General features: G+C 33.0%; 2 protein-coding genes across 3 annotated transcripts; one reads left to right on the forward strand and one right to left on the reverse strand.

Annotated features, from left to right (window-relative positions):
• The first annotated feature begins 532 nt into the window (after positions 1-532).
• Positions 533-4841, forward strand: LOC149483764 (sperm-associated antigen 7 homolog). 2 transcript variants are annotated; one of them, XM_089701289.1, is made up of 4 exons: positions 533-627; positions 744-840; positions 990-1100; positions 1915-4841. In XM_089701289.1, exon 4 carries the CDS (start codon positions 2248-2250, stop codon positions 2950-2952), a length of 705 nt encoding a protein of 234 aa, XP_089557415.1. In that variant the 5' UTR covers positions 533-627; positions 744-840; positions 990-1100; positions 1915-2247; the 3' UTR covers positions 2953-4841. The 2 variants fall into 2 exon arrangements, with proteins under 2 accessions (XP_089557415.1, XP_089557414.1); XM_089701288.1 differs by having other exon boundaries at positions 539-840; positions 971-1100.
• Positions 4842-10724: 5883 nt separating this feature from the next.
• LOC149483765 (sodium-dependent neutral amino acid transporter B(0)AT3) lies at positions 10725-26810 on the reverse strand. Its single transcript, XM_089701290.1, has 5 exons — positions 25983-26810; positions 14941-15612; positions 14032-14393; positions 11653-11916; positions 10725-11317 (listed from the first exon to the last, which is right to left on the reverse strand). Exons 1-5 carry the CDS (start codon positions 26667-26669, stop codon positions 11131-11133), a joined length of 2172 nt encoding a protein of 723 aa, XP_089557416.1. The 5' UTR covers positions 26670-26810; the 3' UTR covers positions 10725-11130.
• Positions 26811-27164: the final 354 nt, after the last annotated feature.

A 27164-nucleotide genomic window follows, 5' to 3' on the forward strand; every position in this document is an offset into this window, starting at 1 on the left:
AATTAATTCATCACCTTAAAATATACTTATCTACTTTAATACTCATAAACTTATACTACCATTTTCATATCCCCTAGGAATAATGGGCATTATAGTAACTCAATGGCACTAAAGTAATTATTAATTACTTCCACTTCCATTTTATTATAATGCTAAGAAATATTACATAAGTACCACATAAGTACCTATAATAAAAGAAAAAATAGTTAATAATATTGTTTTTTTTTAAATTCAAATTACTTACATATTTTGAACTAGGAACTTATTACTAAAGACCTAATATGATGTTTAGGAACATTTTACAGTGAAGAGCAATAATTTTAACTATTGCCTTTCTTACTTCAATTATCGAATCCATAATCTAAATAAATATATTATTCTGTAATTAATAATACTTATTCTAAGTACTTATTAATAATATTATTTTAATACTTTTCATGAATGCCACGTGAATTCTAATTTTTAAGTATGACAATTTTCGATTGACATCACTTGACAGTTGACATTTGACATACCTGATACCTACCTACAATACTGTGTGAGTGGATCTAATATAATCTGTATTCTGTGTATTTAAAAATTATTTTCTCGTTTACATTGAGTATTGATAAGTTTTTATCGGTTTATGTAAGCAAAAATTACTTTTAGTAGTAATATTTCTTGATGTGCAATATGATATTACCATCGTATTGTAATGGAAGCTAAAATACAATCGCAAATCATCGATTTCTTCTCGTTTTTAGAAGATTTCTACAGCACATCCAAAACGTGTTTGAAAACTTGCCAAAACTACGCCGTATCCATAAATAAAATAATTCGCCGTTGCAAAAATATAAAGGAGTAAGTAAATATAATACCTACATAACCTTTGCTTACTAGAGAATGCTGCTATGTCACATAACTACATCCAAGACGTGCTACAGTTATAATTTTTCTTTTTTCATTACATTGTGATTGTTTGTAAATATAGATTTTGCGTTTTGTTCAAGATCACAAATTATAAACACACCTTTGGAAGAATTTGAGGGACTTCAAAACAAATTACTGTCTTCACTCCACAACATTATAAATTGTGAAATACGGGAAATACAATCCGAACTGTAAGTAACTGCATTATGTTATCATATAAAGGAATTTTAATCTATAATGAAAAGATTTCCTTGCAGCTGCTTCCACTTAATATGTAAATTTTGATTGCAAAGACAGTAATAATTGAATTTAAAACAAAAAAAAATTGGTTGTCTGTAAAGTCGGTTTACTGACGATAGTTGAACATGACAACGTCCGATTGTGCTGCATTGTCGCTCATTCCGCGCTCTCGCTTACACTTTAAGCCTATGGAACGCCTCAGAGCGAGGTAACGCCGCATGAGTCATGTTTTTTCGTGCGATAAGCTCTATCGAATTATAAGACGTTGTCACGTCAATAATAAACTTTGTTTGTCGTGTAATCATTGGGTATTCGTCAAGTGATATTAAGTTTTTAGTTTATTTAAACTCGGCAAAATGTCAAGTATAGCTAGTTGTTAAAAGTAATAATAATATTTTCTCTCATTGCAACAATATTAATAAATTAATTAATTCCTTGCACCAGTTGACAGAGGATTAAAAGTGAAACATTTGTTACTCGGTAAACATGTAGCTTTTTACTTTTGTAGACACTCTAATCTTACCTTTTTGTTATATTGATTTAGATAAAATTAGTTAAGTATTTCAAAAAAGCGTAGGTGTTAAAATGTCTTCGTATATCCTGAAAATTGAGAAAACCTGTCATGAAGTTTCTTTTCTTCATTGTATTACATAAGTGTTATCAGCCAATAGATTTAATTTAAAAAGAATATAATTAAATCTTATTCAGAGTATTATTTTTTTAGAAAATTAGAGTTATAAAAAAGTTAATTACTTATAATTTCAGCTCATCAATAGAAGAGCTTTGTGAAAAACTCTGCTATAAGAACAAAGTTCTTCAGGAAAACTGCAAGGACATTGACTTCAGTGTACAAACACCATTAGTTAAAGGATCACCACTCCAGCCTCCGTTAGAAGAAATATTACAGTTTGCATCAGAATCTGTTACATTTGGCAGTCAGATTTGTGCTCAAATTGAAACATCGCTAAGAGTTCTCTCATTTAAAGGTCTAGAAACATCCCATTTCATAGATAACTTCAAATTCCCAGCCAATTGGCAAGAGAGAATATCTGAAATCCTCGCCTATACATCCTTCTGTCCAGAAAATCAAATTTAAAGATGGATCTACTAGGTTCTATCTTGAATTCTATGCAAAAACCGCCAACGGCGAGCGAGGCGCAAAAAAATGCTATGCGAAAACAGAAAGAGGCTATTGAAAAGAAACAGAAGGAAAATAAGATCATGATTAATAAATTTAGACAGCGAGTCGAGGATAAAATAAGTGATTTTATCAAGGATGGCACCAAACCGCACTTGGCATTTGACCCCATGGAGCAAATGTACAGGTCTATAATTCGCGATGTCGCAGAAACAGCTGGTGTCCAAGTATTCTCTTTTGGGCAAGAGGGTGTCGATAGATATTCCGTTGTGTACCTCAAAGACAAAGGGCCCTCTGAAGACGAAGTTGCGGTGCGTAAGAATGGCGGTATCTGGGATGAGGAAAAGGCCATAGAAATGGCGAAAAGAAGAGAGTTACACAAGCAAGCAGAGAAGGAAGACATAGAAGAGAGAAGTAGAAAGCGAAAGAATAAAGAGGAGATTAGTGGCACATTCTATAAACAGAAGTATGCGCATTTAATCGGTCAAGAGGCAGCGCTCGATGCGGCGCATAAAACGAATATGAATAAAAGCTATGGAGAAGTGCCGAGTGCAAATAAAAAGGATCAACGTTCAATAGAACAGACGATGGCGGATATTAAAGCTAAGAAAATGAAAAAGATTGAAACAGAGAAGCAGTCGGCAGAGGGTAATGAAAGTATCTAGTATTTAATACATTTTCTTCTCAAGTGTATTATGGGTTTGTGATATATGGAGTTATTTAAATTGTCATGAGTTAAAGTTGAAGGATTTGTTCTGTTTTAACTTGATAAAATGAATTATTAGAACAGTACTAAAAACACATCTTATATATACTTACTCAGTATTCAATGTTATCTATATCTTGAAGTAATAATAACACCATATAAAACATACCTTAAATCCACATTCAATTTTACTATCAAGTAAATCAGTTCTAAAATTTGAAATATAGAAAGATGAAATTTGTCTAAAAAGCTAGAATTTACATTTCATTGAACTCTTCAAATTTAAATCTTACGACCTACGAAAAAAATTACTCTTTGCAATATGAATTTAGATCTATCACATATCGCACTTTTGCTAAAGGGCGAACACTAGAGTAGCGTTCGAGAGCATTATAAATTATAGTTATATTACGACTGAATAGATAGGTACAATAACGAATAGCAATTAATAGTATTACACACCAAATTTTCTCACATTAGACGTTTAACCGGAGTAAGAAAGTAGGCTGTGATGAAAACCCTTGTGTCTCAAAGACCTAAGTAAGTTAAATCCTGTGCTTACCCTTATTCTTAAATATTTTTCATAATGTACCCGCAACTTAGAATAACATAAACTTAAATTTTAACAAACATAAACTTAAATTTTAACAATATTTTTGCCTTAGTAATATATCAAATTGATATTCATCTGAAGTATATTTTTTTTTATATATTATTCCTCTAGCACATTACTAGTTAGGCTGGTTTTAGAGTCAAGCTGTTGCACTAAAATCCTTCATTAGGACAGGTGACAGTGACAGACAGAATAAATGTTCTAATATAAAAGGCATAAATAACTACCCAAGAAGCTTATATCTAATACACTGGAGATTGCACTATGACCATTAACTTGTTACAAGAAAATATGACCTTGAATGACGCCTGTATGTTTTTTTATCCTTTTCACACCAACTTGCCAATAGCTTATTAGATATAAGCTTCTTGTAACTACCCAATAAATACATTCTGTGTGTGTTCAAGTATACTTTTATGTGAATATAACAATAACCCGCCGAACTTAAAACAGTTATGAATTATGACTGGTTTAAATACTATTAGTATATACATTTTAAAATTACCTGCCTTTTATTTGTAAGAAACCTATTATTAAATGAAGTTGTCATTATTGCAGTACCTAGATCATATAATAATGTACTCTTCCCATCTTGCTACCCATACTTACAAACATTTCTTGTGATTGAAGTATTTAGTTGAAAATATTGAATATTTTTATACCAATTGAGCAATACAAATGTAATTAGCAAAGCAATAGTTAGAATCAACGTAGAATAATTGTATACTTCTGATAATATAGAATTAGTTAGTTAGTACTTAGAATTTTAGAAGAATTTTAGGGCGGCCGTACACGGACCGCTTCAAGCAGTTGAGACCGACCGCTTGAAGCCGCGACCGCGCGGTGAACTATAGGCATTCATTCACCGCGGTACACGTGACGGCTCGAGCCGTCGCGACCGCTTAAGGGCGTCAACTGCATGACGAAATTCCACCGTGCCATTGACGGCTCGCGAGCGGTCGTGAGGCATACACTGACTGCTCGAGCCGTTGACTGCACTAGAGCAGTCGACGACTCCCTTCCTCCCTGAAAATCAATGACTTGACTAGTCAAAAAAATCAACCTCTCGAGCGGTTGGTAGCGACGGCTCGAGCGGTCAACAACCGACGGCTCGAGCAGTTGACGCCGACCGCTCGAGCCGTCCGTGTACGTCGCTCAGCCGTTAACTGCTCGAGCGGTCCGTGTACGGCCGCCCTTAGAATCAAACGAATCATAAAAAAACATGGCGGCACGTTGACATTGTAGGGGCTTGTTATGTGCGGGTGTAATGAAAGATGAATAACTACGCAAAGGTTATATTTCGTTAACTACATATATATATTCGGTATGTAATTAATATTCGACCTAATGCGACCAACCCGCGTCCCGACAAGCCCTTAACTAACTGTGCATAACGCACAAACTGTTTATATACGAGTTACTGTGTGAACCTATGGTGGGAACTTTCTTAGTAGGTACTACACTTGAAATATTTCGGTAACTCGTAAATTGGCTTGTCGTCGCTACAACATGTCATTATAACGCGCGTAACTTCGAAAGACCGCAGGCCGCAACAGTGTGCTTAAAAATGAAATAATTATCATTATACCGATGTATTATTTATCCGGAAGCCTGCTTTTTGTATTTTATTACGTTTGAATATGATAATTTTAAAGCGACGAAGAGGTCAGTATAACAATATATCCATTTCTTTCCTCGGTGATTTAATTACGTTTTGTCTCCCTCACTCTTTCCGCCTGTAATATCTGTTAAGTTTTCCATTGGATCATAAAATGTTTTACGGTATATGTCATGAAATAATTCAAGATCATTATGGAATATATTAATTAAGATGTGATTGTAATTAATGAGTTATGTAAGCAATAATAAAATAAATTATTGAAATATTATGTACTAAAATAATGCAGTAAATTTCAATATGGTTTGTGTACTATTGTACCTAAATAAAACTATAAAAACCTGAAATGTTTTCAAATATTGACAATTTTACACGATAAAATAATTAATAACGACCTTAGAATACATATTATATGTATGTAATGTGTATGTATAAACTGATGTAGAAGCGGTTTATGCGAAAAAACAGCATTTAAAGCTATAGGGCAGTTAAAGCCGTTCCGCGGTAGACAAAGATAGAATATACATTTAAACCAAGCCGAAAAATAAAAATAAATTCCTACTTTGTGGACCACCATTTTTGTACGGCATCTGTGTCATACTATTTCAATACTGCTTTTAATCCATTATTCCGCAATTCCGTACAAAAATCATGGAGACAAGGGGAAAAAATCTCTACCTGTACTTTCGAATTCTTATCTGCACTCAGGTGGACAGCTTACAAGTGACGGCATAGTGCTAAAGCTTATTATTTTATGCTATTATATCGTACTAGATAGGTCACCTGGTGGCTCATATGACCCATATTTTTTTCAACATGGGCCTGTAGTCTATTAGCAACGTAACTGACTAAACACAACCAAGCCAAATTAGCTGACTTCAAACGGAATGTGTTTTTACTGTATGCCGCTTCTACCTCAGTTTAAATATGTATTCTAAGATAACCATGAAATAAATTACTATTAACGGGTATCATGAAATCTATTAAAATTTCAATCATAACATCTAAATGGGAAAGCATGTGCAGCACAGTTTCAAATGTGAAAAAATTTCATCAATTTTATGCATGAGATGCATTTAAGCGCGGCCGTACACGGGCGGCTCGAGCACTTAACGGCTGAGCGACGTACACGGACTGCTCGAGCGGTTGGTCGTTGACTCGAGCTGTCGTGACAAACCGCGCAATTGACGGCTTGTAGCGGTCGCGACGGCCCGAGCAGGCCGTGTATGGCAGTGAATGAATGTCTTTAGTTCACCGCGCGGTCGGAGCTTCAAGACGTCGGTCTCAACTGCTTGATGCGGTACGTGTACGGCCGCCCTAACATACCCATAACCCACATATTCCAAATATTATTATAATAAATCATACCGAGTGGTGTATTATTAGACAAGTTTATATTTAATAACTTTTTCAAGCATATGTTTCATAATTCATTGACTACCATTACCTACCACAATGTATAGAATATTACTGTGTTGTGTATTAATAGCTATTTTTGTACCTGACAGTACTTGGAATTATTGATGTAAGGTTAGCAAATTAAAAGTATGCTGAAATTGTGTATTTTTATTTAAACTCCTTTAGACCTAATTCACACGAGAGCTTTTTTAACGTCCGTTAAAAAAGCGTCCAAATAGAACAAATGCATTCCCAAGTATATGTTCACACGTCAGCGCTTTTAAAGCGCGACGCTTTTTTATCGCGCAGTGTTGTATTTTCAACGCTCGGCGTTGGGCGTTAAATAAAATAGACCATAGGAAACTTCTTACTATTATTCAGACGAGCCGCGAGCGCTAAAAAAGCGCCGGCGCTGCGTTCAGTATGCCGCACGCTCGCTCAGCGGTAGCACGTGTTTGTTGTGCTTATAATCATCAGAAAATCGATACGATGTCGTGGATTGTTGATCCCGAACTATTAATTATAGATGTGGAGTCTCGTCCGTTCCTGTATTCAAAATCGTTATAGACATTTGAAAATAATTAAAAAAATTCCGGGGTATTGCCTTAACTCTTCGTACAGTGTCACAAACTGCCCTTTTAAGTATCTCTGTTCATTCAGAGGATGTACCCAGAATGCCTTTTGTTTTCTTTTTCGTCTTTTAATAACACAAATCGCTAGTGCCATTAATTTAGCAGGAACCATTTCCACGTCTTACTGAAGCCAGAGACGAGACATGAGTGATTTTAAAGCGTTAGTATGAACAACCACAGAGAGAACGTTTAAAAAGCGCCAACGCCGGGTTTTAACGCAACGCTTTTTTAACTCTCGTGTGAATGAGGTCACAATGTAGATAATTTAGTATAAAAAAATATACCTACTCTTTATTCAAAGCTTTTCTAAAGCTTTTAAAAGCACTTAAATAGCAACATTGTATATTATGATGCACCCGATTAAGGATCTAAGGATGCACCATACAAAGTTTCTCGAATTTAAAAAAAATATTCGTGCGAATAGGTATTTCGTGTTTTTTTTTTCGTTCGTAGTTCGCGTCGACATTCGTAGACGAATATTTCGACGAACACGAATGTGTAAATGCACCATTAGATATTGCAATTTAGCCAAGAAAATTATTCTTTAGGTAGATATAAATTATAAGGGCATATAATAACTGGGAAAGTATAAATAAAACCGCATTTCACATTTTTTGAACATTTATTTACCATTAACACGCAATAGACAAACTTTACAGCTCACAAAACATAGGAATAGGAAGGTTGTGTGAACGTTTTAACATCTATAGATATGTTCTATATTTTAAAATAATTTTAATAATAATTAATTTGTGTACATATTGTGCTCACGTTACAACATAAACTAAACATTAAAATATGTAACAACCCATAGTCACAATTCAGATTAAACTTTTTAATTGACATTAATTAACAAAACTAATACTGTGATATTTAACTTTGATATGTAGGGTTAATAACATGATTTGTTAAATAGTTAAAATACAACATCCAAAGCTTTCACTACTATAAATATATTTTAAATTAATCGTAGGAGATATGCTTACAGAAGTTCCTAAGTCCTATCATAAGATAACATTTTACAATGGTGTTAATTGTTATAGCTGCCACGTTTAAAGACGCTTGTAGCATTCTCTTAGTTTTGTTCAAAGACAAACCAGTCTTTATTTGCGATTAAAAAAAACAAGTAATTATGTAGGTATGTGCCAAGACAAGACCTTTCTTGTAAAATCGTATTTCAAAAATATCAGAAAAATCAACGTGCAATTCATTTGTGTAAAATATATGATACAATGCAATAAAAATAATTACATCTCCATCTTTATTAATTTATGGAAGGATTTCCATAGACAATTTGTAATAAGAAGCATTACCAAATAGTTACATGACTTTCCTAAAAATACAATAATCTCTGGAAACATTACGCTAAGCTGATATAGCATTCTGTGATATTGCAATTAAAACTATATTTAATTATTATCCATCATTATTGTCGGACATCTTTATCTACAGTAAACGTCTAAGCTATAAATACATATCAACAGGTTATATAATATAGAATAAGATCAGCAATATTAGTCAAAAATGTAACAACAATAAATTTTATCACATCAAATATTATCTAGTTCTACACGTATATTATATGCAGTCATTTGCATGTTATTATATGTATATAAATCTAATTTTCCACCTACGGATGGAAATTAAGGACTAGGCCAATTTAGGCGATTATATTTTTATTTTGAATACAACTATTTTAGCAAGATACAACAATATTTATGGAAATGAGATGTTACACAATTGTAGGCAATGATACTATGAGAAAAAAGGTAGGTATAGGTTACCATAACATATCTTCAAAAATGGCACACTAACGCACACACGATTAGCTGTCGAATCGTGAGTGCGTGTGCGAAGGTGCCGTTGCATGGCATGATTAAAACATTGTGAGCAAAACAGCGACAATATTCTGAATAATAAGCCGAATTTCTATGCAACTCCCGGAGCGCTTTTAACCAACCCTTTTACTTAGAATATCATTGGTTGGCCGAAGATTATCTGAGGCGAACAATTTTATTGTCTTGATAAAATCTACTAGTTTGAAATGCCCTTATATGGCAAAGGACAACTTATACAGCCTAATATAATGTCACACTACTCTATTATTCAAACTTTTATTGTCATGGAGAAAAAGATGTACTTATTTAGTTATTTTAATACTGAATAAAACCGGCCAAGTGCGAGTCGGGCTCGCGCACAAAGGGTTCCGTAGCAGCAAATATAATAAATTACAGTTAAATCAACCTATCTCAAAAACTATAAGAGATACTTTGATCAAACCAAAAATCGTTGAAAGAGTTAATTAGCATGCATCACCTCTATTTTTTTTAGAATTTTATACCCCGTAGTTATAAAAATAGAGGGGGGGGGACATACTTTTTACGACTTTGAGAGCTGATATCTCAAAAACCGTTCACTTTAAGAAAAATGTTTTTTAGAAAACTTTATATCATTTTAAAAGACCTTTCCATTGATACCCCACACGGGTATGTACATCGAAAAAAAAAATTTCATCCCTCAGTTACATGTATGGGGGGCCCCACCCCCAATTCTTTTTTTTACTATTTAGTGTCATATTTTTGTAGCGGTTCATACAACACATATTCCCATCAAATTTCATCACTGTAGTACTTATAGTTTCCGAGTAAATCGGCTGTGACAGACGGACAGACGGACAGACGGACAGACGGACATGACGAAACTATAAGGGTTCCGTTTTTGCCATTTTGGCTACGGAACCCTAAAAACCACAATAACAACTGTAAACTTATTGTAAAAGTTAATTATTCGATATTTATTTTTTATTATCATAAAGTATTGTCTTCACCTTACAAGTATTGTCTCGCTAAATTTATAATTATTTTATTTAAAAATGTACCAGTTAAAACTTTGTCATGATGTTATAAATCATAAAATTAGATTCATCGTTAACATTAATTAAACAAGAGTAAATATAAGAATATCAAAAATTATCTTTGTAACAGTTAAGTAGGTTGATATAGTTAAATTATAATTATTTTTCTGTAAAAAGATTTTCAAAAACAAGTTTTCAATATATGTAGAATACACAACTATTGATAATAATTATTGTAGTATTACTTTAAATAAGTAAACAACAACAACAGTATGTTTATTAAAATTATTGTCATATGTTTCCTCTCATTAAATTATGTAAATTCACAAAAATGTAAATTATTTAGAATGCTACAATTCATACTAAAACATATTTTCAAAAAATTACAGATGAAGATATTCTGTATAAAACAATTTTTTAAAATATCTATACTTTATGAAAGACGCACACATTATCGATAATAATGTGTTCGTAGTTTTGTACGATTATTATGTGCACTTAGAAGGGCAGAAGTCTTGGCCTTCTCAAAGTTGTCTTGATAAATAATATCTAGTAATAGAATTAACGATATGTGAATCAAAGTACGTTGGATATGAATTATAAAGAATCACTTTCCAAGATAAACGATAGCTAGGTACCTACAGGAAGTAAAATGTGTACTTTCCTGTCTTTCACCGTATAATATGCTATTTCGATGCCTTCTTCTCGTTTTCTTTCTTCCTCTTAACCAAATTTTCACGAGTTATTAGTAAGTATGTATATTATTGTTTATTGTCATAGGCCAACATTTTAGCTATCTTACGATCTTTACGATGCATTTTGAAGACGACTTTTTGATAATTTTCTGTAGTAAGTACCTATGTAGGTACTTTTACTTTACATAGTTTTAATAGATATACAATATGTCTATCATAAGATCATCCAATTTCCTAGCATTTCATTATTGTGCTACATATTGAATTCAACTTAGAGCTACACTAATCGAAACCTTTGTGCGCACATTTTACGTGATACCCAAGTACCTATTCCTCATCATCGGTTTCGCAGCAGCCTGGCCAGCAGCAGCCTTCAGTGCCGTCTGGTCTGGTGCAGAATAGCAGGGTCTCCAGCTTGGAGACTGGATGAGGTTCTATGCCGTGGAAGTCGCGAAGATCTTCTGCAGGGAACCAAGCGCGTTCCTCGTCTTCTATTACTGGTATACCGAAGTATCTGGAATGTTAGGATTGTTGGAATAAATATATTGTATGCAAATAAATTTGATTTTTATTTTTACTATCTTCTTGTGAATACGACAGTATCTAAGCAATCACTAAATGCCCTATTTTTTATGCAATTAAAAAAACATTCATGATAAGATAAGCTAAGACTTGGTTTCCTATGTGTTGCGGAAAATCTTACTACCTAGACTAAATTAGTTGGTGAAAATAATTAAAATAAATGGTTATTGCGTGTGGTGTGCAACACACTACCTTAGAATGTTTAAATTTTTTTTTAATATGAAAATACCTATAAAATGCGAATTTAATAGTCGCGCATTAACATACCTGCAAATTGCCAATCCAGGAATCCACAGAACAGAAGCCAAAACGAGGACCAATACCAATAGAATGGCCCAGATCGGCCAAGGTTTCCTGACAGTGTCGCCTTCAGAGCTGATCCAGGCATCATACCCGGAACCCTCCACAGCTAACTCCGCAAAGGAGGAGATCAGGATCGATATCATGGCTAGAGGGGAAAGGTACTTCCAGCAAATCAGCCAATATATGCCTGGTCGCTGGCCCGTCATTGCCTCTATGTCGTCAGCAAATCTACGGAATAATGGTTGAGGCTTAGAATAAGTATATAGGTCACTGTATTGGTCGCTGTACAGAAGAATAAACGGGTAATACGGGTATGGGTCAATATCTACTATTCGAAGATTGAAACTTATCAGCAATATTGTATTTTTGTTGCGTGGGTGTTTGCTGTTTTATACTAATATGTATTGAAAATTATAAAAGAAGTATAGGTAGGTATGTATGTATAACTAAATTGTTAAAACCACAACTGTCATTGATATCATCTAATTAATTAGTTATATAGCTTATATGTTATTCTGGTAACAGCTATCACTGACAAGTAGGTACCATCAAAATCCGTTCAGTGGTTTTCGCGTGAATGAGGAACAAATATACATTTTCTAATAACTTTCACTTATATGTATATTATTAGGAGGAAGTAAGGTTAAGATAAAAAAAGTATAATTATTCAGAACCTTATTGGAATGTACAACACACATTTCGGTTGATCTATCGTGCTATCTCCCTCGCACTTATGACTTATAGCTAACATCTACGCAAATGGATAAAAAAGATTTGTTTCTTTCATTGCGAGGGCTTATGTTGGCTGTTATTCTTTGTCATTTTTACATGAAAACATTTTCACGTTAAGACTACGATTGATTGAAAATCCAATAAGGATAAATACTTTTATTTATCATTCTTTAAAGCAGCTTATAGAGCTTTCGGGGTAATCCTTTATGTTTATTTATTTTTTGTGCGTTATTCTTTTAGTACATGTATCATTAAATTTAGGTTAAGACTACGTTTACTTAAAACTTATCTAAAAAACAATATTTATAAATAACTAGCTTTTCGCCCGCGTTTTCAAAGGAAAACCCGCATAGTTCCCGTTCCCGTGGGATTTCCGGGATTTCGTCATTTTCCCGGGATAAAAAGTAGCCTATGTCCTTTCTCGGGTATCAAAATATCTCCATACCAAATTTCATGAAAATTGGTTTAGTAGTTTAGGCGTGATTGAGTAACAGACAGACAGACAGAGTTACTTTCGCATTTATAATATTAGTATGGATTTAGACGAACGTACTACGACTCTACGGCGTAGAGTTTACGCCGTAGCAAGTAATCTTTATTGATTTCATAGACCGCAATGCTCTCTCGTACCTTCTGTTAGTATTTTTAATTTAAATATTACAATAATTGTTTTTAATAAAATAAAAATAAACGAGAATTAATACATTTATAAAAAATATATATGAGTATAAAATACCTATGACTTAAAATACGTAAATTTAAATAATATGTGTTATATAAAGCAAACATTATGTCTAAAATATTTGTATCGAGATATATTTAAATAGACAAATATTAATTGGCATTTTATCGAAATGCAAACTGTGTTTACTAAAATGTAATTGAATGGCACCCTTTGACCTTTAGTGACAACCCACGCTGACATAAAACGCAAGCAGAATTCAAATGCAGTATATGAACACCCACGAAATGGTTGAAAGGAAAAACAATTTTGCTGGATTATTCAGAACTGACTGAGCATACAAGACTATTTAGTATGCTCTTTTATTATCAACTAGATTTCCGCCCGCGGCTTCGCCCGCGTTTTCAAAGGAAAACCCGCATAGTTCCCGTTCCCGTGGGATTTCCGGGATAAAACCTATCCTATGTGTTAATCCAAGTTACCCTCTATATGTGTGCTAAATTTCATTGTAATCGGTTTAGTAGTTTTTACGTGAAAGAGTAACAAACATCCATACATCCATACTTACAAACTTTCGCCTTTATAATAGTATTAAGATAGAGTTCTGTTTATTACGTTTCCTTTGAAAATTTGTAATTAATGTAACTAGCAGCCTAGTTACATACCTACATGTTCCTCTAAACCTAACTTTATCTGTAATTATATTGAAATATGTAGACCATTATTTGATGAGATTCATTAATGAAATATGTTTTTAAAATTATATCAGATTACCTAATTATAATGAGTAGATACAAAATATTTACAGATACACATTCCAAATTATATTTTATTTAACCATTTAATAATAAATTGATTCTATCAAATGTAAAGAATATAAAATATTAATTGAAAAAGAAAAAATAGTTAAAAAATAACTTATCACTTACCTCTTAACTCCATAAACGTAAGAAATTCCAATGCATTCAAACAGCGCTATGATCAGCAGCGGGAAGTTACCGCTATACATATCGAACAATAGAAAAATATAGCTGCCAGCACCATGTGCGAACCCCATTGATAATAAACAACATAACAGGCATATGCCGCCTGTCAAATATTCCTTCCTCAGATTCGGGAATAGCTTCATATCCACGATCGATGTCACCACACCCTCTAATGTTCCAAATTGTGAGTCTATGCCCAAAGTGAAGAGCATTAAAAAAAATAAAACGGACCAAAATTGCGCGCCAGGAAATTGGTTTATCGCTTCCGTGAAAATTATGAACGCGAGGCCGGTGCCAGATGCTGTCTGCAAATGGAAAAATGTTTATTGTAGTTGAGTGCTTTCGTATTTTGGGTTCGTCGAAAATATTTTTTGTGAGGGTCTGTTTTCATTTCAGGTTAGTTTCGCCTTCATATTTTAAATTCATCGTAAGAATTGAATGATATTTCCATTAATAGGCTTATTAAGTAAGCAATTGTAATTGAATGTACTTGATAATGAAGCATAGAACCAAGTTAAAAATATTTTAAATAATATTATTATATTGTAAGTAAAAACTAGTTATTCATAACAAAATAGATATTCATAACAAGGATCAAATGTGATTTTCTCATACATTATTTTATTAAATAAATCCGAAAATACTCGGATCGGAAGGATCAGGAAATCGTTACACTAGTTCTGCAATAATATGTGTTATTATTTAGCTCAAGCGTGCACGGAATATTTCAATAAAGTTCCACTTTGGCTGACGTCCAAGCTGCGGAAATGAAGCTATAAACCGGATTTAGATGCAACCAAATATTATATAGGGTAAAGTAAATGTTGAATTATGTTATAAGTAATAACTTACATTATCTAATTCCTTCTGTAAATCACACTCCGGCAAATGTGGCATGATTAAATGCGTTAAATTTCCATTCAGTTCAATCGTCACGTTTGTTCCCGGTTCTGGGATTACCATACTCGTATATGCTGGTCCAAAAATTTCTAGAAGCGTCTCGTTCCTTGTTCCTAAACATTTCTCATAGATCATAGTCGCTTTGAACCCAATAATTGAGAACACAACGATGCCAGCGAACATAGACGTTAAGCAGTTAGTCATAGATACCATAATAGCATCTCTGTAGCAGTTATTGTCGACGGGGTTGTACGAGCTGAAGGCAATCAGGCCTCCAAACGCCAAGCCTAAAGAGAAGAATATCTGTGTTCCCGCTTCTAGCCAAACAACGGGATCTAGAATCTTGTGCCATTTGGGTGTAAATAAATGTATCAAGCCATCTCCCATTCCTTTTAAAGTAATCCCTCTGAAGAAGAAGATCACCAGGACTATATAGGGGAACGTGGCGGTGACGTATACGACTTTGCCTGAAGATGCAATTCCTTTGATCATGCACATGTATACTAAGATCCAGGCTATAATAAGGGCAAGGGCGATTTTATAATTAAAGGTTTCTGGGTAATTGATATCCTCCGATACTTGTAATGTGGTCCGGTACCAGAAATATTGGGTAGGACTGCTCAGCTGCAACAAAAGATATATCATTAAGTCATCGTAATTTAGATAATATGCCTAAAAGTTAACAACCCTCTTTAGCGTAAAATTCTGGGTAAGTCCAAACAGGGAAATAAAAAGTCGCAAACAACCGATCACAATAATACCTCCGCTTATTTCTATTTATAGTGCCAAATGAACAAAACTGAATCTCACCTTGACACATTTCAATGAATAAATTATCAGAATGAAAGCACACGCAATTAATTTAATTTAAATTATTCATCTCGATCAATCATAATTATGATATTGCTATATCTACAATTAACTGAATATAATTTCTATATTGTCACAAACATATTATATCAATTTGTAGTACAAAAAACAACATGTTAACTTATACGTAGGTTTCTAATAGCTTCCAACATGAAAGAAAATAATAGTTTATGTACGTCCCTCATAATCCATCATTCGAACTGCAATGACACATTCCCAATTAACAACGCCACGCTAGTGTTAACGTGACCCAGTTCGAAGCATTCCCTACTAGCTTCACACATGGATTTCCTCTACTACCTACCACCCTTTTTCAAAAATTCGAATGAAATGCTTAAAATTTAGGCAAATATCACAGTGGGGAGTTTATGTTTGATACTAAAATCTTATGAAACATTTGGAGGCATGATTTATTTTAACAACAATCCATACTAAGTAATACCTGTGTATCTAAAACTATAGTTGATAAAACTAGTAGCATAAGTTATTAAATTTATTTACCATTCCCTATTGATTCCCTTCGTTTTCTTAATTTAATCCATACTAATATTATAAATGCGAAAGTAACTCTGTCTGTCTGTCTGTTACTCAATCACGCCTAAACTACTGAACCAATTTGCATGAAATTTGGTATGGAGATATTTTGATACCCGAGAAAGGACATAGGCTACCTTTTATTGCGAAATATGTACCACGGGCGAAGCCGGGGCAGACCTGTAGTTTTAAATACGTCATTATGTAGGTACATATTATGTTAACCCCGCTTCTGTGATAACTTTATTAATTATTCCGCCCCGGAATGCCGTCTAACTATAGTTGTGATCATTAACTAACAAGACACGACTATTATGATAAACCGGTAACAGATTCAACACCTTTAATAGATTCTCTACAGCAGCCCTAATGACGATCAATATTCGTAACGCCCACGCTTTATACTAGGGCTGCCACTCGCCACTTATAGAACAATACTCCTACTCATTCCTATTTAGAAATAAGCTATTATTCCTCGTGCCATCTGTTAGACTTCCTGCATCGTTAATCGTTATTTATAGATGTAGAGACTATAACTTTATTTTTGCTATAACCTTAACGTTTTTCAAGAAGGTCAATCCAAGTTTCATTTATTTTAAAGTAAGTATTTATTAATTCGCGCTTAAAATAGTTAAAGGTTAATTCAAATCGTATTTCAAACTTGGCTGAGAATTAATAATTACATAATGATAAACATAAAGTTAAGCTAAAAACCTTTTTTAAAAATAAGCTTTCCTTTACGTGACTGACCACAATTATTTAGAACAACATCACATAATTTTTGAGTTATTCTTAGAAAGCATTTGATACCCATATACCACTACATTATTGCAAATAAATATAATTTGAATTTGAATTATATGTATTAGTACTGTTAGTAGTGAAAATAAATCCAATATCTGCTTGAAAATTGAGTTTGCAAGATTACCATCTAAAAATATATTTTATAAATTTTATTTTTACTATACCGATATATAATAGATATAGAAGATTAACCCACGTAATAAAACTTCAAAATGATAAGATATTATTAATATAAATTAAGGCAACTACTTCCGAGATGATTTCGGATAGTACTTAATCTTTTTATTCGTATTATCGTATAGCCTCTATTGAAAGCTGAAATAGAATATGGATCAAATCTTTTATCAATTTTCTTTCAAAATATAATACGTTACAAACTAAAAAAAGACGTGTGGCACTCGGGGACTGCCGCGGTAAAGCTATTGCATGCCTTCAAGCCACACCTCCGCGCCCGTTGGAGTGGGGAGCGTGAGGTTTTTCGTTACGCAATTTCTGGATTCGGTCCCCGCGCTCAAGGCCCACGATAGAAGCTAATAGCTATGCAATAGCTTAAAAACATAATATTAATAATTATTAGAATTATGAACATAAAATATAGTGTGCACGCTTTAGAAAATATTTTAAAAAGAATTATTGTAATTTCGTATGATAATTATATCTAATAAAAAAATCCTTTATTGCTTATTTTACGAAGTAATAGTAAATTCAGCGATTCTTAAAGGTTTCAAAACTCTCATTTTCTAAGCAAATTCGATTAAAAATTTATTTAAATGAAATCGAATGAAATAACCATAAAAATAAATAACGGCTACGGGCCGTCTTTTTAATCTCTTTCTTCTTTTTAATTTCACATTTATTATAAGGCTTTGAAAAGGTTATTAATTATTATAATAGCGCTTGCAAAATTATAATATTTAAATGTAACATTAAACCTAAGGTCATATTGTAAAAAGATAGGTACATGAAATAATATATTTGAATAACAATAAAATAATAAATACGAAAGGGTCAAGCCGTATTCAGCAAAAATCACGATTACTTTATTAAACTGAAAAATTTCATAAACTATAAAGCAATGTCGTCAAAAATAAACTCAGTTAACTTTCTAGCGAATAAAAACCATTGAATTTGGAAATCTTTAATACGTAGGTACCTATTTCATAAATTATCAAATAACCATTTACTTATTTAAACATTAAAATAAAGCCGAATTAAATTAAGACTCACAATAAATCTAATTTTATCTTTATACCTACAACCCTTTTCAGGATAAAGGATTCGTAGACCCACTCGTAGCCCTATTCGTAGCAGATGAATACTGCTTGTTCTACGCCGTAGTATAAAGCCGTCTCCGTTTGTAGATTCAAGTCTTTGTAATTGAAACAAACCTTGGCCTTTCGCCAAAATAATTTCAAATATAAAGATTTAAGATATTTTAAGTAGAGTTTTTAATTAAAGCCTATGTGCAATTTTACAAAAGAACAGTGAAGAATATCATCGTAATACGTTAATAATTATCGGTTCGAAATTCATTTTTACTTCTCTGTTTAAGATAATATCGCGAAAAAAATCATGCTAATAAATATGTGCAACATATAAACTCAAACTCAAACATTTATTTATTCACTTAGACTTCTTTTAGAAGCAATTTCGAATCGTCATTACATATTTTAACATTTACCACCGATTTGGAAAGCAGTATCTATGGAGGAGAACCGGCAAGAAACTCCATAGTTGCTCTTTTAAAATCATGTCAATAATACAATTCAATTTTACATAATATGTAACTTATATCTAATTACATAATATATCATAATATGCCAAAGATATAATTTCATTCAATTTTACGTAACTAAATCTGAACTATATTTTTACAACTCAATCTACGACCATTCCAGAAATATGACGAGCTATTTTAAAACAGGAAAAAAATATTTCCAATCAAGGCTATAAAAAGTGCTACCAGAAAAAAGTTATCGACAATTTTTACTAAAGTTACGTCAAAGTTTTCAATTTATATCTCCAATCAGGCGTTAAGTTGCAAAGTTTCCGTCCATTTATGAAGCCTTTTAGAACTTTGTTAAACCTTTAAAAATAAGCCCTAAGTAGGCTAGTTAATATGAATCAAGTACTTTGTGAAAGGACAAAACTTTTTGCCGATTTCGTTTTAGATTCGACCCTTTTCAATATATTTTTATCAATTTACAGAACCAAGACTTAGTTTAATAGGGCTATTGAAGTACATACCTAGATATACACTTAAACATATAATTATATTTTTATGTGTATTTAGAAAAATAACTTTACCATCTAATTTCAAATAACATAAAACAAATAACAACAAACCATGTTATATCACTACATCATTTTACTTCTACATAGTTATACAATCATTATTTACATAGAAAAAAATCAATTTAAACAAAATTAACACTTACATAACGTAAATCCGCAACATGTTTCAACGAATCAATAACGGTACCAGATGTTCCGATATTAATTAATTTTCATATTTTGCAACACAGAAGCTCCTTTTGTGGTTTATTCTTTTTTATTATTATGGCAGTGCTATCTCGTCAATATTCAGATTTAAATTATAAAAAAGAGAAAATCCATTGTTTTTAGCTAGTTCATCAAGCGAAGTATTGAATTCAAAGGATTCATTTGCGTATATTTTTTGAATACAGAAATTAGGTATTGTTAGATTTTTAGGTCTGCCGTCGAGTATTTTTCAGTCACAAAATAATAGTAACAAAATTTCGGTAGGTACATGACCATTGACCATAATACCTAGGTACTTGGATGACCAAATAAATACACTATGCGCTTGTAATTATCGTTCTCAAATTAAAAAAAAATTGTTTGAATTATGCTTTTAATTTTTGATATTTTATCGACATTCATTTTTTTACAAAAAAATCTACTTTGGGAAAGTTCATTCTATTAATGTCGTTTCTTTTTCTACATGAAAATGGACAAACGAGCGAGTGGATCGACTAGAGGTAATCAATTCACCAATACAGCGGCGTCAACAGATGTCAAGATGTCTCCAATCTGTTGTCGCCTTTTATTTATCTCATGGAACTAATAACTTAATAAGTATGAGTATTATTTCCAATAAATATTTGTGTTTCTGATTACGTAAAATCTCGTAATAACTACAATCTAGCATAATTATTATCATGATAAACAATTTTTTGGGTTTTTGTATGTACGTGTAGACATAAGCACCACCCATAAAAGGTATAATAATATAATTTTGAATCAATGAATCAAGTCGAAAACCTTCCTCCATTTATCCTAAGAAAACTTACAGGACATTAAAAAGGGACAAACTTCTCGGCAGCAAAATTGTGAGCCGGGATTATATTATAACCCTGTACCTTTTCATAAAACTTACGACACAGAACACCGTAAAGTTTCCATTCTATAGGTAACTTACATAAGAAACTTTTTAATATCACCCTTTGAACATGTTTATCATGTATTTCTAATAACTTGAGACGTGTGATCTATTTTTGATTAAAGTTGGCTGTTTATCGAAAAGATGTATGTAGAAAAGATTTTATAGATTTTCAGTTTAATATCGGCGAGCGTGAGCCAAAGAGAAAATCACTAAATAATCATCTGTAGAGCTTATATTATTATACTTTGATAGCCTTATATAGGACTCTTCAGACGAAATGTTAACGAAATTTTCATACAAATAGATAATATAGGTAACTATAAGGTTATTCGGCAATAAAAGACTATATTTATCACTATCTCTATTTTAACATAAAAAGTAGATCTTCAAAAAAACTAATAAAACGTAAACATATTAAATACCTATGTAAAAACCACAAATATCCAGTAGCTATACTTAAAATTAGCCTTGATGAATATTTCATATCATATCATACTATTTGTTTAATTATATTTACTCCACAAAACAATAGAGCCTATAGAATATCATAGTAGCCCCATTTCAATTAAAGTTCAATTAGGTATAGGTACGTTACAGGCACATACGTTAATATCTTGACAAAGCCTAGCATACCTCATCAAAGTCAATCTCCTTAGAAAATGATAACGGTAAGCTATTTACGCTGCGACTTAACTTGATTGTTATGCGGGTATTGGTTAATCTTAATCCCTAATGTGATAATAATTATAACAAAATAAGGATATAAGAATAATTATTATTGAATCTTTTGTTTGTTTTATGTAGAAAGAAGAGGTCTCCCGTCTTCAGGGTTCTATTATATTATTTTGTAATCGCATTACATGAAATCTGAATATTTCAAGACAAATAGCGCATGGTACATCGAACCGAAACAGATAAATTTCGTTACGCGTGTAAAACTTACGTATAATATGATTCTGGAAGCAGTTTCCCTTATTTATTCTTTTTAATAAGTACAAAATATGCAAACGTGTAGGCACATTCACTATTATTGACTGTCTTATATCACTTATCAAGCATCATTTCATTTGAAAGAAATTGCTAAGCCTCATTATATCATGTTTACCTACTTACAGCCTACATAAATAACCATTGCTGGTTATTGAGATCATAATTTTCCTGTCAGTTCAATTCACGGCGTAAATTGTCTGGAAATATTTATGAGGTCATAATACGGCCCCAGGCCTGTTTTAGTCCCTAATATCAGCATGTTATAAAGTTATTATATTAATGAATAAACTTTCTACAGAACTTAAGCTCTGTTGTCTGAACCTCTATAAAATACGGTCGATTGAATTTAAGTGATTAATAACAGAAGGATAATTGTTAACACCACTTCACAATATTTTCCCTTAATTAAACATCTTTGACGAGGTCGTTTATTCCGCTCGAAGACTTTTGTAGATTCAAGGAAATATGATATTATTATTACTCGTCTTTTATGAGATTTATTTAGAGATAATACATTTAGAGATAAGAATAGACTGTAAAATAAAAAACCAAATTGAAATATCTAAATTTCACGTTGTTGTTCAGGTATTTGTTTGATTTGGCATCAAATGTAATTAAATTCAGTTTCAGGCAAGCTACAAATTAAACATAAATTGACAATGATATATTTCGTAGTGGATCGGCAACAATGGAGATTAATGAATTTTGTAAAGCTATATTATGTGCAGTGTTTGTCCATTGCAATACAAAATTGAATATGTTTCTACCCTTTTTATTTTGGTTTGGTTCTGATAGGTATCATCAAATTATAGCAAGGAAAAGGAATATTACACACAACAAATTGTTTATAGACTACAGGCACATGTTGAAAAATGTATGGGTCATTTGAACCACCAGGTGACGTATCTAGATCGATATAAGAGCAGCTCTTCCAAAATCTAAAATATATATAGATAATAGCTACCTACTTGAAAACTTTTAGGAACAATGCATACGTAGTATTTATTGTACTTGTAGTTTTCACAAAGTAAACTTAAACCGGTAATTAAACATGTGTATAAGCAAGTTAACAATGTAAGTACATAGGTAGCTAATACCGAAGATGTATGTTCATATAATATGTATCTCTCATTATAGTAGATATATATCCTTTAGTTTCTGTTATCTGTGATATATATATATAGTAGACTAGCTTTCCGCCCGCGGCATCGCCCCCTTTGTCTACTTTATAAATTATTTACTAAAACCGTCCTCTTGAATCACTCTATCTATTAAAAAAACGCATCAAAATCCGTCGCGTAGTTTTAAATATTTACATAGGGACAGAGAAAGCGACTTTGTTTTATATTATGTAGCTGTAGTGATTAACTTAGTAAGGGATACATAATATATATTATGTAATAAACTAAACCCTTCTGCTATTAAGTTTGCGCATCATTTTATATAAGTACTAGCTGTCCCGGCGAACTTTGCACCGCCCTGTCAATGAATGTTGTGTTACCTTTTAGCTGAACTAATTTAGGCTTTGATGAACGTAATACAATGATACAAAATAAATATTTATATGGATTGATATGTAATAGTATTTTATTTTATTACTTCAAACACGTCTCAGAGAAAAATGACTGAATTTTAATAATTTGTGCAGCATGGATTAAGACCTCATTCACACGAGAGCTTTTTTAACGTCCGTTAAAAAAGCGTCCAAATAGAACAAATGCATTCCCAAGTATATGTTCACACGTCAGCGCTTTTAAAGCGCGACGCTTTTTTATCGCGCAGTGTTCTATTTTCAACGCTCGGCGTTGGGCGTTAAATAAAATAGACCATAGGAAACTTCTTACTATTATTCAGACGAGCGCTAAAAAAGCGCCGGCGCTGCGTTCAGTATGCCGCACGCTCGCTCAGCGGTAGCACGTGTTTGTTGTGCTTATAATCATCAGAAAATCGATACGATGTCGTGGATTGTTGATCCCGAACTATTAATTATAGATGTGGAGTCTCGTCCGTTCCTGTATTCAAAATCGTTATAGACATTTGAAAATAATTAAAAAAATTCCGGGGTATTGCCTTAACTCTTCGTACAGTGTCACAAACTGCCCTTTTAAGTATCTCTGTTCATTCAGAGGATGTACCCAGAATGCCTTTTGTTTTCTTTTTCGTCTTTTAATTACACAAATCGCTAGTGCCAATCTTTCTTTCTTTCTTTCTTTCAAATATACCTAACATATAAAAATTAAAACAGTAGGTATTTTTATCATATTCCTTTAAGTAACATGTTTATCGATGACGAGTTTGAACAAATACCTAAGTAGGTACCTACAAGTGGTTTATTAAGAACAAACTTTCCGAGGAATTCTAAGCAAATATAATAATATAAATATCATAAAGATATTACGCAACTGACATTACGTAATTATTTTAGCAGAAACCATTTCCACGTCTTACTGAAGCCAGAGACGAGACATGAGTGATTTTAAAGCGTTAGTATGAACAACCACAGAGAGAACGTTTAAAAAGCGCCAACGCCGGGTTTTAACGCAACGCTTTTTTAACTCTCGTGCGAATGAGGTCTAACTCTTTTCATTCTTTAACTGTTATCGACCACGCCATCGTTTCGTTTCACTTTAGTTGTGATAATAATTTTACCATTATCATTGGGCGATCGACGCTGATACAGTGGGTAACCATCGTTGCCTGTGATGGTCTCTGCCATCAATTTTCGTGGATACCTTTTGGTACACTCACTGTCAACCATGCATGGTGATTGGTGGTTGATGGTGTCACACGGTCCATGAATGATATTCGTGATAACAACGTTATGTCGGTCTAGATCGGTTTCAGGATTAGCAATCCCCGCACACGCATATATTTTATCTGCCCGAATCCTTTCGACTAACCAAATTAAAATGTGTGCATGCTGCAAGCCAGATTGTTGTCATTCGATTGAATACATCCATCATTGAATAATCCCAAAGATGTGTTCCATTAATGTAACTCATCAGTGATCGTATTTTTTGCTTGAAAACACTTGTGGTGATGTCGTGCCGATCACTTGATATTTGTCCGGGAAGCAGCAGTTGAATAATTTCCATCCATTTCGGATTACATACATATAAATGTAATGAATAAATCTGGCCGACCATAATGACGAACATATTATTATGTCATTGCATCTTGCGCATATTCACTTGGGCTACCTGTGTATGTCGCCGGTAAAATAATCAATAGACCAACATTTTCTGCACCTTCTTCTGTGCTAATTGCATCGCATAAATAGTACATCCATCTTCAAAACGCAATTTAGCTTGTTTATAGCAATTTGATAGCAATATTGTTGACGCAGTCGACGAAATCGCAACAAATAATTGTCAGAATTTTTACATTTTTATAGAATTTTTTTAATTCGAACTAAACTTCTTGGTTAGTTTCCCCACCAAAAATACCTTATTAATTTCTGAAAACACGCGTAAACACAAACATTTGAGGAATTTTTATGTATCTGCTTTTATTGCACTTTTTAATAATTGATTTTAAAATAAATAGAAACAATATTTATTCACCCTTTTTAATTTTTTATTATTTTACACATAATACATTTTTGAACGCATGAATGTCAAACATTATTTTCCGTATTTAACAGGATTGACAACTAATGATTGACATGTACGAAAATCAAAATTTTGGGAAAATATTTATTCGTCTAGTTTTTGTTGTTTTTATGATTTATTCTTCTATTCTGGACGGAGACAAATCCAACGAATCTAAAACCATGAAAATTGGTTCAGTAGAACTCGAGTTATAAGTGTTGGAACATACAGACTTTCTTTTATATTATATAAGTATGTATATTTTAATTCAAAAAGCATTTATTGTGTAGTATTAATATTGAAATCCCTTGAGTTTTACGATCGTGTGATAGTTACATCACAAAAGAATTATCAAGCATCTTGAGAGTTGTTTTTTTTTTTCGATATATATGTATATTGAAGGCGACTGTACTATAATATATGCACATATTATATTGAAGTCAAATAGCTTAATCAGCAATTTAATTAAGAGCCTAGTTAATTAAACGGATAATAAACTAGTTGGCTATACGAGATACATATAGAGCAATTGCGTCGTAGAGCCTCATTCATAGAGTACATTTCCAAAGCTCATGGCCAGCGATGACCTTCCATTCTTCTGTCGTTTAGTCGCTATAGATTTTCTCTGGTTGTTTAACTAGTTTTGGAAATACAGTTTTGGCTTTTTTGTAACGTATGGTACAATGTGAAATTGAAAACGTCCTTAAATACCTAAACATTCGTACATTACTGTCATAAATTGTATTGAGTATCATCACCCGTAATTTTATATAGGATTTTTTTTAATGGGGTATACTTACAGCGCATTCTGGTTCAGTTGTATACGATCCATTACTGAAATATTTCTTCGGGCATTCCGACCACGGCAATTCTGCTTGGAAGCTCTGAGCGAAATAGAACAGGCACCAGGCTATTATAGAATTGTAGTACAAGGCGACATTGAAGGAAACCACCGCGGAACTTATTCCAATCCCACCCAAATATGGGGACACCTGATGCCACACGCCAATTGCACCCTTTCGCAAACGTTGGCCAATAGCCAACTCCAGATAAAATATCGGTATCCCCTCGATAGCTAACATAACAAAGTATGGTATTAAAAATGCCCCTCCTCCGTTCTTCTGAGCTAGATATGGAAATCTCCACACATTACCCAAACCTACAGCATATCCAACTGTAGCTAGAAGAAATGTCAGCTTACTGTCCCAAGATTCTCGTTCCCCCGGATCTCCTTCTGGTTTGAAAACACCCCTTCCTTCAACTGAGCTTTCCTTGCTTGTCGGTGTTTCTGATGTCTGCCTGTTAGGACTGGTGTCTTCGAACGCCTGGTTCGTCGCTCCATACATAGCATGTGCACGCAACGGCTGACCATTCTCTAGATGAACTAAACGCCCCCTTAATTCCTTCATTTCCATTCTTTCTAATGAACGTTGTGCGTAAAGATCACGCGAGCTTTGTCGCCGAATTAATTGAGCCGTGTTCGCCATTGTTAACTATATTTTATTGTCCTAATTAGTGTCTTATTATCTTAGTATCTAAGCTAGTTCATTAGACTCGTCGTCATGGCACATTATGGCTAGTATATAAACGGCCACCGCGTAACACACTGTAATGTGAATGAACTTAGAGGCAGAAGATATTGATCGAAGCATTTCGAAACACCGATTACTCAAAAATTGAACACTTCACGATTTTCAAAGAAATGTTTGGACAGAGATGGTTTTTTTATAATTTTTTTATTTGTATAGAGGCGAATGATATAATATGGCTACCATCAAGGGTGCCGAGATGTAACTGGCGGGAAATCCTCCACAAAGGGGTGAGAATGAAGCAGCGCATGCGTAGAAGTAAAGGCTTTTATAAAATGGAAGAGTATGGAAGGTTATTCAATCGGTTCAGTGAAACCATTAGTCTTCGCTGTCGAAGCACTTTATTGTACTTACTTATATAGATATGGAAGATATTAGATAACCCATTCAATA

This window comes from Colias philodice, chromosome 12, assembly GCF_061535455.1.
Source record: "Colias philodice isolate Cphi_HAF_F1 chromosome 12, ilColPhil1 Martin Lab GWU primary, whole genome shotgun sequence".
In the NCBI taxonomy this organism is placed as follows: domain Eukaryota; kingdom Metazoa; phylum Arthropoda; class Insecta; order Lepidoptera; family Pieridae; genus Colias; species Colias philodice.

Bases quoted from the DNA above. Each gene is read 5' to 3' on its own strand.
- LOC149483765 (XM_089701290.1), bottom strand. From the start codon at position 26,669: ATGGCGAACACGGCTCAATTAATTCGGCGACAAAGCTCGCGTGATCTT. The intron at 11,917-14,031 runs GTAAGTGATAAG...ATTATTCCGTAG, and splicing joins TACGTTTATGGAGTTAAGAG to ATTTGCTGACGACATAGAGG. The intron at 11,318-11,652 runs GTATGTTAATGC...CTAACATTCCAG, and splicing joins CCTGGATTGGCAATTTGCAG to ATACTTCGGTATACCAGTAA.
- LOC149483764 (XM_089701289.1), top strand. From the start codon at position 2,248: ATGGATCTACTAGGTTCTATCTTGAATTCTATGCAAAAACCGCCAACG.